An 18,501-nucleotide genomic window follows, 5' to 3' on the forward strand; every position below is an offset into this window, starting at 1 on the left:
CTCCCTGCGGTACCTGCGGGGCTCTGTACCTGCCTGCCACGTAAGAAGTGCTCTGTGAACGTTTGCTTAACGGAACCTCAAGCGGCTCCCACAAGCAGCCAAGCCCAGCGTTGTGCTTCCCAGACATTAATGTGCAACCCCACACTCAGCTGCTTGCGAATAGAGAGCCTGGGGTGGGGCCTGAGATTCTGTCTTTCCCACAAACTCCCAGGTGACGCTGACCCGGCTTGCCAGGACCCACCTGGAGCAGGATTTTGCTAAACACATTCTCCTGTAGCTGTATCCCCCAGAGGCTCCCTGGGCCACTGAGTGGTGCTGACAGACACACAGGGCCAACCGGCATCTGCCGTGTGCTGACCACGTCCAGGCCCTCCGCTAGGCGTCAGGCTTTGCAGAAAGACTGTGTCTTGGTCTCTGCTCTCCTGGAGCTTGGTCAACAGGATTGGCAGGAAGGACTGAAACCCACCAAACTCCCTGTCCCCACGTTAATCAATTCCAGGGCCAGGCACACTTCCCGGTGCTGCGTTAGACAATACTGAGAAACCAAGTAAAAATAACCTAGCTGGCCGCTCCAGGAAATACCTGCTCCTGCAAGATAAAACTGTGAACCAACTAAGCTTACTTATCAAGACTAATAGCTTTGTAAAAAATTAATGAAACAGAAACCTCAATTAAATACAGTGGGAGACCGGAAGGGGGAGCTCTCATGTCCTGTGATGATAGAGACCAACAGGAAGAAGACAGACTTTTCTTCTTTCCTGGGAAGGATTCAGCCAATGGAAAGCCATGGACTCTGGCTTCCCTGGTGGCACAGTGGTTAAGAATCCACCTGCCAATGCAGGGGACACGGGTTCGAGCCCTGGTCCAGGAAGATCCCACATGCCGCAGAGCAACTAAGCCCATGCACCACAACTACTGAGCCCGTGAGCCTAGAGCCTGTGCTCCACAACGAGAAGCCACCGCAATGAGAAGCCCACGCACCACAACGAAGAGTAGCCCCCGCTCGCCACAACTAGAGAAAGCCCATGTGCAGCAACGAAGACCCAACGCAGCCAAAAATAAATAAATAAAATAAATAAATTTAAAAAAAAAAAAAAAAGAAAAGCCATGGACTCTCTTTAATCCTCCCAACTTCCTTTTCCACTCTGTAAAAGGGTTCTCCTTGCCTTGCTGTGTGGGGACTTGCACATGCCTCGCCATGGTCCACTCGCTATGGTTGCAGGCAAAAAAAGCGCAGGGGCAGCAGCTTGCTCCGGAAACCTCGCCGGTTTCCTCCACGACCGCTGCCAAGGTGTGTGCCCTCCCATTTTAAGGTGGGTCTTTTAAGGTGGAAAGCTAGTTATGACATAATAGCTTAGGGTTGGTAAGCCCAGCGAGGTAAGGGTCTTAAAGCAAGTCCTGGTGAGCAAGCTGTTGACCTGAAACAAATAGACTGCCAGGTATTTCTCCAGCAAAGATGGGTTTATTTAGGATCAACAGAGAATTACAATTCAGGGTCTGCAACCATGGCGAGGTTGGACCACTCACCCTGGACCCTGAAACCCTCTAAGGACCCTTCCCCAGTTTCTTCATTTTGAGGCGGTATAGCGATTCTGTCAAGTTGGGGTTCTCCCTTGCTGCAGTAGGTCTAATAAATTTAGCATTGCTGGGTGACAGGTGTTTCCTATGGTCTTGGCAGACAAGACAATGATCACTTATGATAGAGTGAGAAGTGCTGAGATACAGGTAGGTCTGTGAGAGGGACACCAAAACCACTTCGGCAACATGTGAGCTCATCTCAGAGGAGGAGTGAGAGCTGGCCACTCACTAAGGAAGGGGAGGACAGCAGAGCGAGCTGAGGGGAAGGCGCACCTGGGCAGTGAATGAAAGGTGTGCCTGGGTACAGAGTGAGGACTTTAGCCTGTAGGCAAGAGGGACCTGTGGAAAGCTTCTGAGAAGAATGACCAAATCAAGGGTATATTTTAGGAAAATCTGTCTGAGGTCAGTGCAGCTGTCCCTCAAGCAGACTCTGGATAGTTTCAAGTACAAAGGCTGGCCATGCATGAAGAAGAACACTGGGGTGCCTGGGGAAAGGCGTGGCGGCCAGAACTAGGGTTTTAAATTTTGTTGCTGCCAGTGTGTGTGAGGCTCGGGCTCTGGTGCAATTGGGAGGAAGGCAGTGGGGATCCAGGGCTCAAGGCCTCAAAGACCCAGCTGATGGTATCGCAGAGCCCTGGAGCCAGCATGGTTCTGAGCAGCCATGGGGGACCCCCAAGGGTTAAGCCCTGGCAAGCAGAGCCTCCCTACGCCCCACCTTCCTGCTGCTCACAGGGGCTGGACAAGGTGATAAGACAGTGTGGGAAGGGGCTCTTGCAGTGTAAGTGCCCACAAGAGAGCCCTCTGTGGGTGGAGATTACTGATGGCTGAGGAAAGAGAACAGGAAGTAGGCCTTAAAGGACTGCCAGCATTCAGTGTACCCACTGACTGTGCTGCACCTCTAGTTTCCACGTGCTGGTGGTCTCCTCTCATCCTCTCCCTCCTTCCCTCTCTCTTCCCTTCCCTCTCGCACGCTAGGCCTAGCACTTGTAAAAGAGTCTTCTTTTTCTTGCAGGGAGGGGACGTATTACAAGGAAGGAATCCATTCCCACCCTGGCCTTGCACCTGCTGGCCACACCGTCTTGGAGGGGGTTCCTGCCAGCAGTCCGGGAGGCCTAGGATCTTCTTGCAGCCAGGAGAGGCCCCTCCATGGAGAAAGAGCTGGATGAGTTCCGGAGTTCTCGGGCTTCTTGGGTGTGGGCCCCAAGGCCCTCCTCAAAGCCCCTACTTGCAGGCAGCTCTCAAATTTGGAGACTCTCCAGGCTGCAAAGCCCATGCAGCTGCCCATGGGACCCCCCTCTGGCCTCGACTTCCCTTAAGAGGCCTGTGTACGTCTGACAAGAGGACTCAGGCTGGTAAAAGCAGCTTAGGAACACACAAGACTTGGACCGTGTCTTAATCTGAGAACTTGTGTTTTGTGATGTGCTACAATTCCCTCCAGTCTCTGCTGGCCACACCCACTAGTGGCTGTTCCACCCCACTCCTGTCCTAACATTTGCAAAGGGGCCGGTAATTGCCAATCTTTTTTGGGACATCAGGTCCAAACAAATGACCGCCTGAAATGATTCCCTCGGTCTAGCGCTTTAATGGGAATTTTCCATACCATACTCTTCAGTCAACGAAATGAATAGTTTTTAAAAGTTAACAGTAAATTCATAATATTAAAAAAATATTTTAAATATTTGTGATCTTCATTACAATGTAAGTAAAAATAAATTTTATAAACCAAACATTCATTATGATAAATGCACTAAACAGATCCTCTAACTCATTGTCATTCATTTACTCTGGAATGTAGAGAATCTGTAGGTCTTATACCAGCTTCTTGAGGTTTTTGTTTTTCATCTTGGATCCCAGAGCTGGAAGGAAGCTTAGTTCATGAGTTCAGTGTTACCCAAACTAGGCTATGCATCTGAATCACCCATGAAGCTTTGTGTTAATATAAATAACCAAACAATAAGAGCTAATGTTTATTGATATTTACTAAGTATTTGATACGAATCATCTCATTTAATCCTCAGAAAACCTCATGAGGGAGGAATTTACTACCATCCTCACTTGCAAGTGAGAAAAGCAAAACACAGAGAATAATAAAACCTTGTTTAGGATTCACCATCCAGAACAGGAGACTAAACATCCTCTGTTGCTTTGGCTTGCCCCTCAGGCCCAGAGACATCCGATCTGGCCACTGCAGCAGCTAGGGCAACAGCACTCTCTATTGCACAGGTCTGCAAGACTCCTGGTTGCAAATAACAGGTGTAAACACTGCCCTCTAAGTCCGAACAGCCCTCCAGTCAGCAGTGAGACAATTGCCCATCCCCGGGTCTCCTTGCCGCTATCCTTGCCCCCCCCACCCCGCCCCTGCCACTGACATCAGTCAGCTGAAGCCAGAGTGGCCTTTAATCTGACTCAGTCTCCTCCTTCAAACAAACCCAATCTGCCCCGGCCCCGGCAATGGCTCCCTGCCATTTGTAGGGTCAGCCCCGCCACTCAGGGCACCCTGTGATCGGGCCCTGCCCACCTCTAGGGCCACCTGCCTCCTACAGTGCTCCCCTCCACCTCACTGGCAACACACTCGTCCTCCAGCGTGGCCCCTGCAGCACGTTTACGACACCCCGCTCCTGCTCTGAGCTCCCAGCCTCCCCTGCTACTCAGTCACCCCTGGTATCTGGCAATGTGGGTGGTGACATCTGTGTAGGTTTTCTGGAGAGATGTGACAGAGACACAACAGGATGCTTTAGGACTTGTGAGAGAAAACGTGGCCAAAGCGTTGAAGTTGGATTGTCTCCACTTTGTGGCTTGTTCAAAGTAGGGCACAGATTTACTCTCTGATGCTTCTTCTTTTCGAATGTGTTAAAACGGGAGTGTAAAATAGGTACGATGAGGTGTGTCACGTGCGCAACTCTGGAATTCAGCACCCTGTGAAGTTTTACATATGGAAGCACCTTGGACCCACCTCTCTGACCCAGATAGGAATCTCTACCACCCCAGAAAGTTCCTTGACCCACTCCCACCCCCAGCAAGTCAATGAGAGGAGGAAGTTCAATATGGCATGGAGTTCATCTCATCTCTACCAACAGTCAGCAGCCCTGACTTTCCCCGTTTCTGATTGCATTAAAAATAATAATATAACCAGGAATTCCCTGGTGGTCTAGTGGTTAGGATTCGGCCCTTTCACCGCCGTGGCCTGGGTGCAATCCCTGGTAGGGGAATTGAGATCCCACAAGCTGAGTGGCACGCCCCCCCAAAAATATATATATATACACACATATATACACATACACACAAACACACACATATATACACATAAACATATATACAGGTATACACACATATACACATACACACACATATATACACATACACACACATATACAAATATAAACACATATACACACATATACACATACACACACATATATACACATATATAAACACATATATACACATACACACATATATACACATATACACATACACACATATATACACATATATACACACGTATAAACACATATACACATACACACACATATACACATAAACACATATACACACACCCACATATATACACATACATACACATATACACACATATATACAAATATATAAACACATATACACATATACACACATATATACACATATATAAACACATATATACACATACACACACATATATACACACACATATATACACATATATACACACACATATAAACACATATACACACATATACACATACACACACATATATACACATATATAAACACATATACACACATATACACATACACACATATATACACATATACACATACACACATATATACACATATATATACACATATATACACATATATAAACACATATACACATACACACACATATATACACATACACACACATATAAACATATATACAAATACACACATATACACATATATATGAAAAACAACAGGAGCTTCCTCTTAGAGCCAGATGGAGTGCACACACCCTCCTGTGAAGAGGGACACCAGAACAGCTTCCTCGCCTGCACCTCCGCTTTAGTTCTCCACGACCAACCCCGCTCCCCAGCAGGCTGGCCCATCATCATGCGTCCCCTTATTTACCTGCATGTCAGAGTTGGTAAAGCTGCAGGCCGACAGGTAGTTGGTGTGCATAGCAACAGACTTCTTTTTGGCAGCCATGTTTTCATTTTTGTCAAACGTCAGTGGATACACGGAACACTTATTATCCAAACCACTAGCATGGAAAGACAGAAGTGTCAAATGTTAATATAGGGCAGTAGAATATGTGTATGCTTTCTCATTCACACAAACTTTTCAAATTGTTTTCCTTTGGCAGTATCATATGTTGTAACCTTTCCCGCAGCTTTTACTTTGAAGATTTTCAAATGTACAGTAAAACTGAAAGAGAAAATAGTACAGTGAACACCCAGATCTCTTCACATACGTTCACTAACTTAACATTTTGCCATATTTTTGGGAGCAAATTCTGAACCATTTGAATACAAGTGGCAGACATGACACATTACATCTAAATACTTCAATTTGCAAATTTACATCTCCTAAAAATAAGAACATATTCTATAATCACTAACTCATTATCACATCTGCGAAAACAAAAATTCCATAACACCGTTTAATAAGCCATCCATAGTCAATCTTTCCCAACTGTCTCCAGGATCCAGGGTCCATTTAGAGCCACACATTACATTCTGTTTTTATGTCTTTTTTAGAACTTTTAATGGAGAACAGACACATTTATTTGGTTGTTTATAATGAGAGAACTTAGGTCAGTTGTCCTACAGAATGTCACACAGTCTGGATTTGTCATGCTGTTTCTTAATGGTTATATTTAAGTATAACATTTTTTTATAAATTTATTTTATTTTACTTATTTTTGGTTGCGTTGGGTCTTCATCGCTGCGCGTGGGCTTTCTCCAGTTGCGGCGAGCAGGGGCTACTCTTTGTTGCGGTGCGTGGGCTTCTCATTGCAGTGGCTTCTCTTCGTTGCAGAGCACGGGCTCTAGGTGTATGGGCTTCAGTAGTTGTGGCACACAGGCTTCAGCTGTGGCACACGGGCTTCAGTTGTGGCTCGCAGGCTCTAGAGCACAGGCTCAGTAGTTGTGGCACACGGGCTTAGCTGCTCCCCAGCATGTGGGATCTTCCCGGACCAGGGTTCAAACCCGTGTCCCATGCATTGGTAGGCGGATTCTTAACCACTGTGCCACCAGGGAGGTCCCTCAAGTATAACATTTTTAGCAATAATATAAATGTGATATATAAAGGTGATACTGTGTATTTCTTTCTTACTGCTTCACTTTAGGAGGCTTGCAATGCCTCTTGTCTCAAGATTGGTGATGCCAACTTTGATTACTTGGTCAAAGTGGGGACCACCAGATCTCTCCATGATAAGGGTGATTTGCTTGTAACTACAAGCATATTTTGCTTTATTGCGCTTTGCTTTATTGCATTTTTACAAATTGAACACTTGTGGCAACCTGGCATCAAGCAAGTCTATTGGTGTCATTATTTCCAACAGCATTTGCTCACTCTGTGTCACATTTTGGTAATTCTCGCAATATTTCAAACTTTTTCATTATTGTTATATTTGTTATGGTGATCTGTGATCAGTAATCTTTGCTGTTACTATTGTAATGGTTTTGAGGCGCCATGAACCGTGCCCATATAAGATGGTGAACTTAATCGATAAATGCTGTGTGTGTTCTGACTGCTCCAACTGACCGGCCATTCTTCTATCTCGCTCCCTCTCCCCAGGCTTCCCTGTTCCCTAAGGCACAACAATATTGAAATTAGGCCAATTAATAACCCTACAATAGCATCCAAGCGTTCAAGTGAAAGGAAGAGCTGCATGCCTCTCACTTTAAATAAAAAGCCAGAAATGATTAAGCTTAGTGAGGAAGGCATGTTGAAAGCCAAGACAGGCTGAAAGCTAGGCCTCCTGTGCCAAACAGCCAGGCTGTGAAAGCAAAGGAAAAGTTCTTGAAGGAAATTAAAATTGCCGCTCCAGGGAACACATGAATAAGAAAGCAGAACAGCCTCGTTGCTGAAAGGAAGAAAGTGTTAGTGGTCTGGATAGATCAAACCAGCCACAACATCCCCTTAAGCCAAAGCCTAATTCAGAGCAAGGCCCTGACTCTCTTCAGTTCTATGAAGGCTGAGAGAGGTGAGGAAGCTGCAGAAGAAAAGTCTGAAGCTAGTAGAGATGGTTCATGAGGTTTAAGAAAAGAAGCTGTTGTCCATAACATGAGTGCAAGGTGAAGCAGCAAGGGCTGATGTAGAAGCTGCAGCAAGTTATCCTGAAGATCTAGCTAAGATAATTAATGAAGGTGGTACACTAAACAACAGATTTTTAATGTAGACAAATGAGCCTTATATTGGAAGAAAATGCTATCTAGGACTTTCATAGCTAGAGAGGAAAAGTCAACGTCTGGCTTCAAAGCTTCAAAAGGCAGGCTGACTCTCTTGTTAGGGGTCAATGCAGCTGGTGACTTTAAGTTGAAGCCAATGCTCATTTACCATTCCTCAAACCTTAGGACCCTTAAGAATTATGCGAAATCTACTCTGCCTGTGCTTTATAAGTGGAACAATAAATCCTGGGTGACAATACATCTGTTTACAACATGGTTTACTGAGTATTTTAATCCCACTGTTGAGAACTACTGCTCAGAAAAAAAGATTCCTTTCAAAATATTACTGCTCAAGGACAATGCACCCAGTCACCCAAGAGCTCTAATGGAGATGTACACAAGATTCATGTTCTCATGCGTGTTAACACAACATCCATTCTGCAGCCCATGGTTCAAGGAGAAATTCTGATTTTCAAGTCATTCTTTAAGAAATACATTTCGTAAGGCTATAACTGCCATAGATAGGATTCCTCTGATGGATCTGGGCAGAGTAAGTTGAAAACCTTTGGAAAGGATTCCCCATTCTAGATGCCATTAAGACCATTTGTGATTCATGGGAAGAGGTCAAAATATCAACATTAATATGAGTTTGGAAGAAGTTGATTTCAACCCTCGTGGATGACTTTGCAGGGTTTAAGACTTCAGTAAGGGGTTCAAGACTTCAGTGGAGGAAGTAACTGCAGATATGGTGAAAATAGCAAGAGAACTAGAATGAGAAGTGGAGCCTGAAGATGCGATTGAATTGCTGCAATCTCATGATAAAACTTGAACAAATGAGGAGTTGCTTCTTATGGATGAGCAATGAAAGTGGTTTCCTAAGATGGAATCTACTCCGTGAAGGTGGTTGAAATGACAACAAAGAATTTAGAATATTAATAGACTTAGTTGATAAAGCAGAGGCAAGTTTTGCGACGATAGACTCCAGTTTTGAAAGAAGTTCTACTGTGGCTGTAATGCTATCAAACAGCACTGCATGTGACAGAGAAATTGTTTGTGAAAGGAAGACTCAATCGATACAACAAACTTCACTGCTGTCTTACTTTAAGAAATATCCACAGGCACCCCAGCCTTCAGCAACCACCATCCTGCTCAGTCAGCAGCCATCAACACTGAGGCAAGACCCTCCACCAGCCAAAGATTAAGACTCATTGAAGGCTCAGTTGATGGTTAGTTTTTTTTTTAGCAATAAAGCCTTTTTTAATTAAGGTATATACATATTTTTTTTAGACATAATGCTATTGCACACTTAGACTATAGGCTAGTGTAAACGTGACTTTTATACGCACTGGGAAACAAAAAAATTCGTGTGACTCACTTCATTGTGATATTTGCTCTATTGCAATGGTCTGCAACCAAACCTGCAATATTTCCAAGGTATGCCTGTAATAATAATCTGTGGTGTGACACCTTTAGGTCATGTTAATATCCTGTTCCTAACAACCATCATACAATGGCTTTAGCATGATTATCCTTGATTGAATAAAATATTACTTTATGGTACAAAATGGCGATCCTCTAATTTGATATTTCCTTCTGCATTTATTAGCTGGTATTTTTCTGTAAAGACAAATCCAATCCCTCCTCCTCCCAGTGTCACTGCACACCCATGGATTCTCTTTTCTCTTCAACTGGGTTATGATCCATTACTACCATTATTCCATGTGATGCTAAAATTATCCCAATTTGGAAAGTTGGTGGGGGTCCCTTCAAGCGGCTCCTGTTTATGTTTGATAAGATTCCATTAATATGAGTTGAGTGTTCCCTTGCTTTCTGGAACAAGAAAATATCCTAGGCTCACTTTACTCTTTTCCTGCCCTAGACCTACAATCAGTCTTACTCCAAGGAGCTCTGCTTCCATTTAGTGGGGAATGACATTAAGGAGGGGCACTCCCTTCTGAGGCCCTGGGGAACCTAGGGGACCCCTTTGCCTTTCCAACTGCTTGGAGGTGCAGGTGTAGACTTGGGTAGTCTCTTACCAGTAACTAGCTTTGGCAAGCGTGTTTATAGATGGTGTGAGTGAGAATGATTTGCACTTGGCTGTGACAATGTATCACCATGCTTCAGACTATGGGCTTCCCTGACTCTCAAGGTGAAACATGTTCTCCTATTCTGAAGCTTCAGAGTAATTTCTGTAGCTCTGTCGGGATACTCACTCACACTTGGGTTTATTTGCATTGCTATGAGAAGCAGAAAGGTTTTGCAATGTGATGCATTTGGTATTGCATCTCTGCTTTAGTACCTAACTCATTTTGTGATCTTCATTATGTTTTTTAGCCTCTCTAAGCCTCAGTGTTCTTAACTATAAAATGGAGTGGATACCACCCACCTATCACAAGGCGCTGTTGTGAAGATAATATAGAGTTCAGAATGGCCCTTGACTCATGATAGAGGCTCAGTAAGTGGTCATTATTGTAATTTTTATATTCTTGCTTGAAGGCAGGTACTATGTTTTATTCATCTTTGAATTTCCCTAGGACACCCAGTCCAGTGCCTTGCACACAGGTGCTCATACCAAGTGTACAATACCTGAATGAAGGCTTCTTGGTGATATGGCTTCAAATAAAAAATACACATATATGTATATAAAATCAACTGACACATTTTTTTGAGAAGGGAATTCTGTAAATACTGGTGGAGTTTTAGCTTTCAAGTTTGGAACCAACTGAGAGATAGACCCAGTAGTCAGGCATATGAAGAGAAAAACACCTTGTTGTCACCTATAGTGACATTTAGAGAATACGACATAGGTGTGGATCTGTGTGATAATGGAGTTACAGGGATGTCACAAGGCCATAGCTGGGAAACACTATGTTAGATTATCACTGGAAACTCAAAACGAATCGCAGCATGGTCTGAGTAGGGCAGATGGTGCTTTTATCTAAGATGAGGACTCAGTCTTTCTCAGTTTAGTTTTTCTGCTCTCTCCTCATCCATGGGACTCCCGATATTTTAACAAGTGCTTTCCCAAATATTCACACCTTGAGCAGTGTTGGTGGTATAGTGGTGAGCATAGCTGCCTTCCAAATATTCACACCTTGAACTTCTCCTACTTTGGTTTTTATATCAGCCTGTGAGACAGCCAGTGCAGGCCTTGACCATCCAACACATGCCAGGACCCGGGAAACAGAGATGACAGAGATTACGGCACCAGCCATTCCTCCACTCTGTACTCTCTCTGCACCAGGTGTCACCAAAAAAGCTGTCTACCTGGGCCTTGTAAAATTATTCTCACCCCTGACTGTCCCCCTGTCCTCCTGGAAATCCTTCCACTGGGTTTCATGTAGTGAGGGTTAAAATAAGAAACAGCCTACAGAATCATTTTCTGAACTACTGTTGAAGACATTGTGTGCTATATTATTATATTCATCATATATCACAGAAGGATATACCCAATGTATTCTTTTTGTAATTTGGTGCTAGACATCTGATATCTCAATAGCAAATATTGAGAAATTTATATAACCCATCCAACTCTATGCATTTGCTAGAATTAATGCCCAATTAAAAACATATTACCCAAGGGTTTTTTAAAATGTAGAGTATTTATCATTCTTACTGAGTACTGAAGAATTAACCTTACTTAATGGAAGGTCTGGCCTTTGCCCTTCGCTACTGGGAGGTGATCTCTAAGGCCCTGGAATGTCCTGCCTGTTGTGAGTGTCTTTGCCTGGGGTTTTGGCCACTGGACAGTCTAACACTGTGATTTGTGATGGAGGTTTTGGGACACATCCTGTGAGTTCTCACCTCTGAAGGAAGTAGAGACTAAAGATATTAACCTGACCTCCAGGAGAGAGGTCATAGAACAGTATTTTATGGCCAACAGGACATGTGAAACACTGCTGTGTCACCCATACTTACCCGCATGCAATGGCACATCCCGATGGGGCATACGCACACGCCATCACCCACGTGCAGGGCATTGTGACCGCGTGCTCCTGCAACACATCACACCATGCAAGCAATGAACAAGGGCGCTTCTACACAAACGTCAGTTTTTACCAAGTAAAATCACTGAAGCGTCTACCAAATTACTTTCTAGCTTCAAAGGTCAGTGGTTTGGGCTGAGACTGATGAGGAGACTCAGATCCTCTATAATCAACCAAACTTTATGTCATACATTCTAAAAGTTAAAAATCTCAACTAGCAAAAGAATATCCTTAACGTCTTACTTCTTTCTTACTGTTATACTCCCCCTGTTGTTCTGAATGAATATTGGGGCTCATTTTCTTTGAAAGATCTGTCTCAGTTTCATTTCACATACGTATATACTTCACCTTATTTACTCAGATTCCCTCTATTTTAAAAACGTGTTCTTGAATGACTTTTTACATGTATGTTACAAGTTTGTTTGCCTGTGAGTGAGTATACAAGAGCCTCTGTCCTCTGTGGGTCTTAAACCATTCCTGAGCAGGTAGGAATGGGGGTGGGCTTGGGAAGGGGGATTAGAGTTGTGCCCTGGGAGGAAAGGAAACCTGTAAAATGGAAGCATTCAGAGGAGGTGTAAGTCCTCGGCTCCTGGCTGGGGTCTGAGTCACCCGTATTCTCCTGCATGCATATAAGCAACTAAGGCATGATTCAAAAACTTCTGAGTCTGTGGCCCTATTTCCATGGGAGCCATGGGCCCTGGACCTGGTTCTAACACCAGTGAGATGTGCAGCCTCGCACAGGCTGGCCACTGTCTTACCTCATTCTCCTTCTCCGTCTGGGAAGGGAGAGGATGGGACCAGATGGTTTGTAAAGTACATTCAAGTGCTGGTCTTCTTGCCTGTTATGATTCTCTGTGTTTTTGTGGGGAGACATGGGCCCTGATACTGCCTGTCAAAGTTCTTTGTCACTCACGGAGTAGTAGCCCTTCAGACACCATGGATAACCTACTTCCACGAATGAGTGGCCACTCTCAGCACAGGGCATCCTGGCCCCTTTGCTGACAAGTGATAACCATGGCCCTGCCAGGGACCACAAGTGGCAACCCCATGGCTTCCCAGGCATCAGGCAGCATGTGCTCTATGCCATGCTAAGGCATAGACACAAGCAGCCCCCTACCCACACCCCTGAAGATGCGGAGGAGTTCTGGAGAGGCAGAGTGATATATAGGAAAGCCCTCTGCAAATTGTTACACTGTCATTTTTATTATTCCCCAGGGGCCTGACCATTCCGGACTCTGCTCTACAAGATGGTTCTGGGCCCCCTTGAGCAGGTTGTGTAATAACTGCCTATTATGACATTTACTGAACACGTTCAATAATGCGGAATAAGGACGCTGTCCAATTTGAGACAGATATAGGTTCCTTTTTTATACAGTGAAAAGGAAGACTTTCTAAGTAAACACTGGAGTCCACATTTAATATACAGTACTTGTTACTGCAAATGCCAACACGATGCAGGCATGCAAGCGCACCTACACATAGATTCTGGCCTTTCTGTTTCATTATAAGTCTAAACTTAGGTCTCATTTGGAGCAGTACATGCCTACGCCAGACTTGCAAGGGGCTGAGACACCACAGTATCCCTGTGAAGGGCAGTTTAATCCCACTGAAGTCTCAGCTCCCCACCCACTGTTTGCTCAAGTCCACGTGCTATGGAGTCTAGTCAAAGACAGAGAGGGGAGAGGAAACTGGGGGTTGGGTACCTCTTATCATCAGCCAGAAGAAAAATCCTAAATGCAGTAGTAGCATGCGTGAATGTGACAAGTTTCGGGGCCATGCCCTTTCCTGTTTCCGTATCAGCACCTTCTATGTTAGCCCTGCATGCTCTTCTCTGGGTGAGGGGTTCGGCTCAAGAGAGGAATGAACGCTACAGTGGGCTGCTGAACCATCCGAACATGGGTGGGCTTTCATGGGGTTTGCACCCCCAAATAGGCTCCTGAAGGGCAGGGCGACCAGTAGTGGGGTGCTTGGAGAGGACGAGGACAGGGCTGGGGTTCCGAAGTGACTCAATCCACCAGGGACAATGCCTTACCTTGTTAGTAGTGAAGGAATCCCACACGATCACCTTCCCATCCTGGAGGGAAATGAGTAAACAGTTGAACAAACTAGAGGTCACCACTGGGGAGATGGAAGGTGGGGAGGGACAATATAGGGGTAGGGGATGAAGAGGTACAAATTGTTATGTACAACATAAGCTACAGGGATATATTGTACAACACAGGGAATATAGCCAATGTTTTATAATAACTATAAATGGAGTACATAACCTTTAAAACTTGAGTCACTATATTGTACACCTGTAACTTATATAGTATTGTATATCAACTACACTTGAAGAAAAACAAAAAAGAGTAAACAGTTCAAAAATTGTCAACAAGCCCTAACACGTAACTGCTGAGAACCTCATGGAAAGCCAAGTCCAGCTGGGCAGTGCCAAGTGGAAAGCCAGAGCAAGTATCTGGACAATCATGACCCTCCAACCCATCCTTGAAGAAATGGGAGTAGGTGGCGACAGCACTTTCCAGCCTGATGCAAGCCTCAGTTCTCAACCTTGTGTAGATACAATGACAGAAAGCAACACTCAGACACTTCTTTTATGCCAATTATAAACCAAGCACAAACTGTTGGTAAACTGTCATCACCTTCGTACCCCAAATGCCAGTAAGTTATACAGGGAAAAGGTAAAGCTGAAATTACCTTCAGATGCCTGACAGTAACTAATGGTCCTTCTCCTCCCCCTCCTCCCACCCCACCTCCCCAGCCTGTCCTCCCTACCGTTCGCCTTTGAGTCCACATTCCCTGCAGGACCGTGTAAGAGCCCCACCCCACTCTTCGCCCACCCCCTCCCTGTGTGGAAGCTGTGGAGGGGGCCTGGGTGGGCCTGACATCAGTCTGACTCCCCCGGGTGCTCACGGACATCACCATGGGACTCGTACCTATGACGGTGGGGACCCCCGTGGGCAGCTGTTCCGGAAACAAAGAGCATTCCCCGTGGAGGGTGAGCTCTGGGCGATGCCACAGACAACACGGCCACTTTCACTGCAATCGCTCTGCAGCCCCAGTAGGGGGTGTGGGGAGGGGCTATGATGCCATCCGTTTGCAACACAAACCCATCAGAGATAAACCCACGTAAGCCCCGGTCGCTGCAGCGCAGTCATCTACCCAGCACGTGGTGTAAGGGTTGTCTGGGCCCCCAGGCTCCCGCTGGCAGTGGAGGAGGATGGCTGAGCCGACTTCCTTCAGCACGTGGGTCCCCCCCACATCCTCAGGGATGGAGAATCTGCAGCCTCTACCGCAGGCTTGATTTTTTTAAATCACTCAAGCCATCTGGAGCCAGATCTGGTGAGTGAGGTGGATGCCACTTAGGGGCACCAGCAAGGTCTGAGTAACTAAAGTGACACAGCTGCTTGCTTCACTTGATCTGATGGAAGATTTCCATATTCACGCTGCATGGGGCTGAGAGGCAGTGATCAAAGGCAAAGTCGGCGGTTTGGGGCCTTTTAAGACTCCTGAGCACATTTGTGCTTCTAATTTTTCTGACTAAACGCCCATACATGCTGTGTGGGTGAATTAGATAACAGAGTAGAGGGCTGCGGCGGGGCGGGGGGTAGAGACTCAGTGTATCACCCAAGTCAGCGTTCCCTTCACAGGCTTCCTCCACCGCACAGCCCGCCTGCCTGGCTCCACCGCCCACCTACTGTGTGCTCTGGAGAGAGAAAGGCAACCAAGAAGCTAAAAGCAGTCTCATAACTAAATGTGGTCCCTCCACGAGCACAGACATTTACACCAGGGGCCTACGTACCTGGAGAGACTGTGCCTCCACCCCAAACCCCAGCCCACACAGTCAGGCAGATTGATTTCCTGCCTTTTAAGGGAGAAAGGCTGCTCTGAGTCACTCAAAGTCTGTTCCAGAGCCCTTCTGCTGTTTCCCACCTTCCTCCCTTCCCCCACCCACCTCTCCCACTCCCTCTGCAGTAGAGGTGGATGGATGGAGTCAGTCAGCAGTGCTGAAACATCCCTCCTGCCCTCCCACCCTCTCTAGTAAGAGTGGTACACGAGTGACAGAAAGTCCAACATATGGCATCCTTTTAAGGATAAAAAAAAAGTCTAAAAGGCTAGGCGGCAACACGTACATCTCAACAACCACTGTGTAAAAAGGAGCCTTTGGAAAAAAAATCTAGAAAGAGGTGCTCTAAGATAATAATGATTGTAACAGGGTGGTAGGGGTAAAAAACCTTTTCTTTCTTTTTTCCAGTTAAATACATAACTGATACATTAAATTTTTTATGAACATAAAAAAAAGCAAGTGCAATGTGATATACTACATTTGTAGGTAATACAGGAGATTAATAACACCTGTCCTATCAAACATAGTACCGACAGAGATATTAGAACTCATGGATTATTTAGAATATGTACAGTTTTGATACTTAAAAGGGTTATAAATAAAAACCAAATTTTCCTTTGAAAAAGCTGGACTAAAGGCAAAGGCAGGGGTCGGGGGGGCTAAACTGGCCATAAAAATATATGACTTCAGTTTATGGTTTTATGTTCAACGAATGTAACATCAAAATAGACATAAAAAGCACTAAGCAGTGGTAGCTAACCTACTGAAAGACATGTCCTTGTCCAGGCCCCTCCCTCATTATATCGGTGTTGGTCTGTGTGACCAATGGAATGCAGGAGAAGGGAAGGAATGTCACTTCTGAGGCCAGGTCATCAAAGACAGCACGGCTTCTGCCTTTGTCTCCCTCTCCTGCTCTGGGGGAGGCCAGCTACCGTGTCGCGAGCAGCCCGATGGAACGGTCCACACGGTGAGGAGCTAAGGCCTCCAGCCAAGAGCCAAGTGAGTGAGCCATTTTGGAAGTGAGCTTCTGCCTTAGCCAAGCTGTCAAATGACTGCATCCCTGACCAACATCTTGACTGAAACCTTGTGAGACACCCTGAGCCAGAACTATCCTTCTGAGCTGCTCCTGATTCCTCACTTTCAGAAACCATGTAAGATACGAAATAGTCACTGTGTAAGCTGTTCAACTTGGGGGTAATTTGTTATGTAGCAGTTTAATAACTAATACATAAGATGTAAAATAAACCATGTCAACTGTATAAAATGAATGAAAAAATTATACTTCACAAAATACATAGTTTAAATTTGTTCTTTAAGGCATAAAAACTGCTAAACTCTTAAACTGAAAGAAGCCACAGTGGCACTTCAACCACTTACGCCTTCAACTTGGAGGAAAAAAAAACCCTAATTTAAAAATGGTTTCACTTACAAGTAAGACCTTGAAATATGCTCAGGAAGAAAATGTTTGAATGGTTTGTCAAATAGAGTTTATAATATTTCAGTTATTACTAATTCCAAATCTACCCAAATTAGTGAAGTTTTCAAGTACGCCAGAGAATTCTTAACGGGGTAACTCGTGTCCTTTGGCGCACAGGCAGAGACATAACATTCGGAGAGGGTCTTTTGAAAAGGACGGCTCTTTCCCTTCAGCTTACAATCAGAAACGTGCCCACCATCACCCGACAGGTGTGACGTACCTGCGAGGAGCTCACGATCCTCCTCTTATCCTTGCACCAGTCCATGCACAGAACCTTGTTCCCATGGCCTTTGAGGGTCCTTCTGGTCTTCATGACAAACTGCCCCAGGGCCTCCACGCGCTCGGCCACCTGGTGCACTGCAAGGACAAGACACGCTCAATCCTGGGACCAAGGACCAGGCCTGAGCCACAAGCTGGCACAGGGGAGCCGTCGGTGCTTCATTCTCCTGTGCTTTACTCCGTTGCCCTCGCGATGCTCTCTCTTTCAAGCTCAGGAGAAGGTAGAGACACGCTGTCATTCTCTCTGTGTTTAAGACCCTACATTTATAACTTATATAATACTGTGCATCAACTATACTTCAATAAAAAATGACCCTGTTTTCCAAAGCACTTCCATATATGCACGCTGAGGGATGAAGGACAGGACTGCCTCATATTTGCAAAGCTCTACATAGAACTCTCCCACTGAAGGGCCACAGCTCTGCAAGGCGGGCAGGTAGGCAGTGCAGTGAGATCGCTACTCCCTTTGAATGGGTGAAGAGACTGAGGCTTACAGAGGTTATCCGGCTAATACGAGTTCACACAACTGACCAGGAGCAAAGTGGGGGCTTCTGGTTCTTTCACCTACTACTTTCCAGTCACAAGGACAAGTGACTTTACAGAAACCGTCCTATCAGGTGCCAGGACGTGCACCACCTGCTCAACAGCAGGCCCTGTGTTTCCTCACTGGTCCCCCCCCGATGCCTGGCACGGGTCTGGGACATGGTAATTGCCCGACCCACGTGCTGCAGGAAAGAGCGAATTGACTGACCCTCCAAACAGTACACTGTGGATTTACTGAAAACTCACAGTGCCGGCAGAGATCAACGCAACATTGCACAAGTCTGAACACGTGATCTGCAGAAGGTACGTACAGCAGGAAGGCGCTCCAAAAATCAATCTCTCAGGGGCTGGGACCACAGCCTCTTTCCTGAGGCCAAGGGAGAGCTTTTGGGGGGCTTTTGGAGAGGCTGTCAGAGG

General features: G+C 45.5%; 1 protein-coding gene across 4 annotated transcripts in view; it reads right to left on the bottom strand.

Annotated features, from left to right (window-relative positions):
- Positions 1-18,501, bottom strand: part of GNB5 (G protein subunit beta 5) — a 47,369-nt gene that overhangs the window by 10,487 nt on the left and 18,381 nt on the right. For all 4 annotated transcript variants that reach the window (XM_082448014.1, XM_082448012.1, XM_082448011.1 and 1 more), the window contains 4 exons: positions 17,483-17,619; positions 13,971-14,012; positions 11,871-11,947; positions 5,689-5,821 (listed from right to left, as the gene is read on the bottom strand). In XM_082448014.1, coding sequence (XP_082304140.1) covers positions 5,689-5,821; positions 11,871-11,947; positions 13,971-14,012; positions 17,483-17,619 — 389 coding nt within the window. The remainder of the gene's footprint in view (positions 1-5,688; positions 5,822-11,870; positions 11,948-13,970; positions 14,013-17,482; positions 17,620-18,501) is intronic.

This window comes from Balaenoptera physalus, assembly GCF_965194825.1.
Source record: "Balaenoptera physalus genome assembly, chromosome: 2".
Taxonomy (NCBI): Eukaryota; Metazoa; Chordata; class Mammalia; order Artiodactyla; family Balaenopteridae; genus Balaenoptera; species Balaenoptera physalus.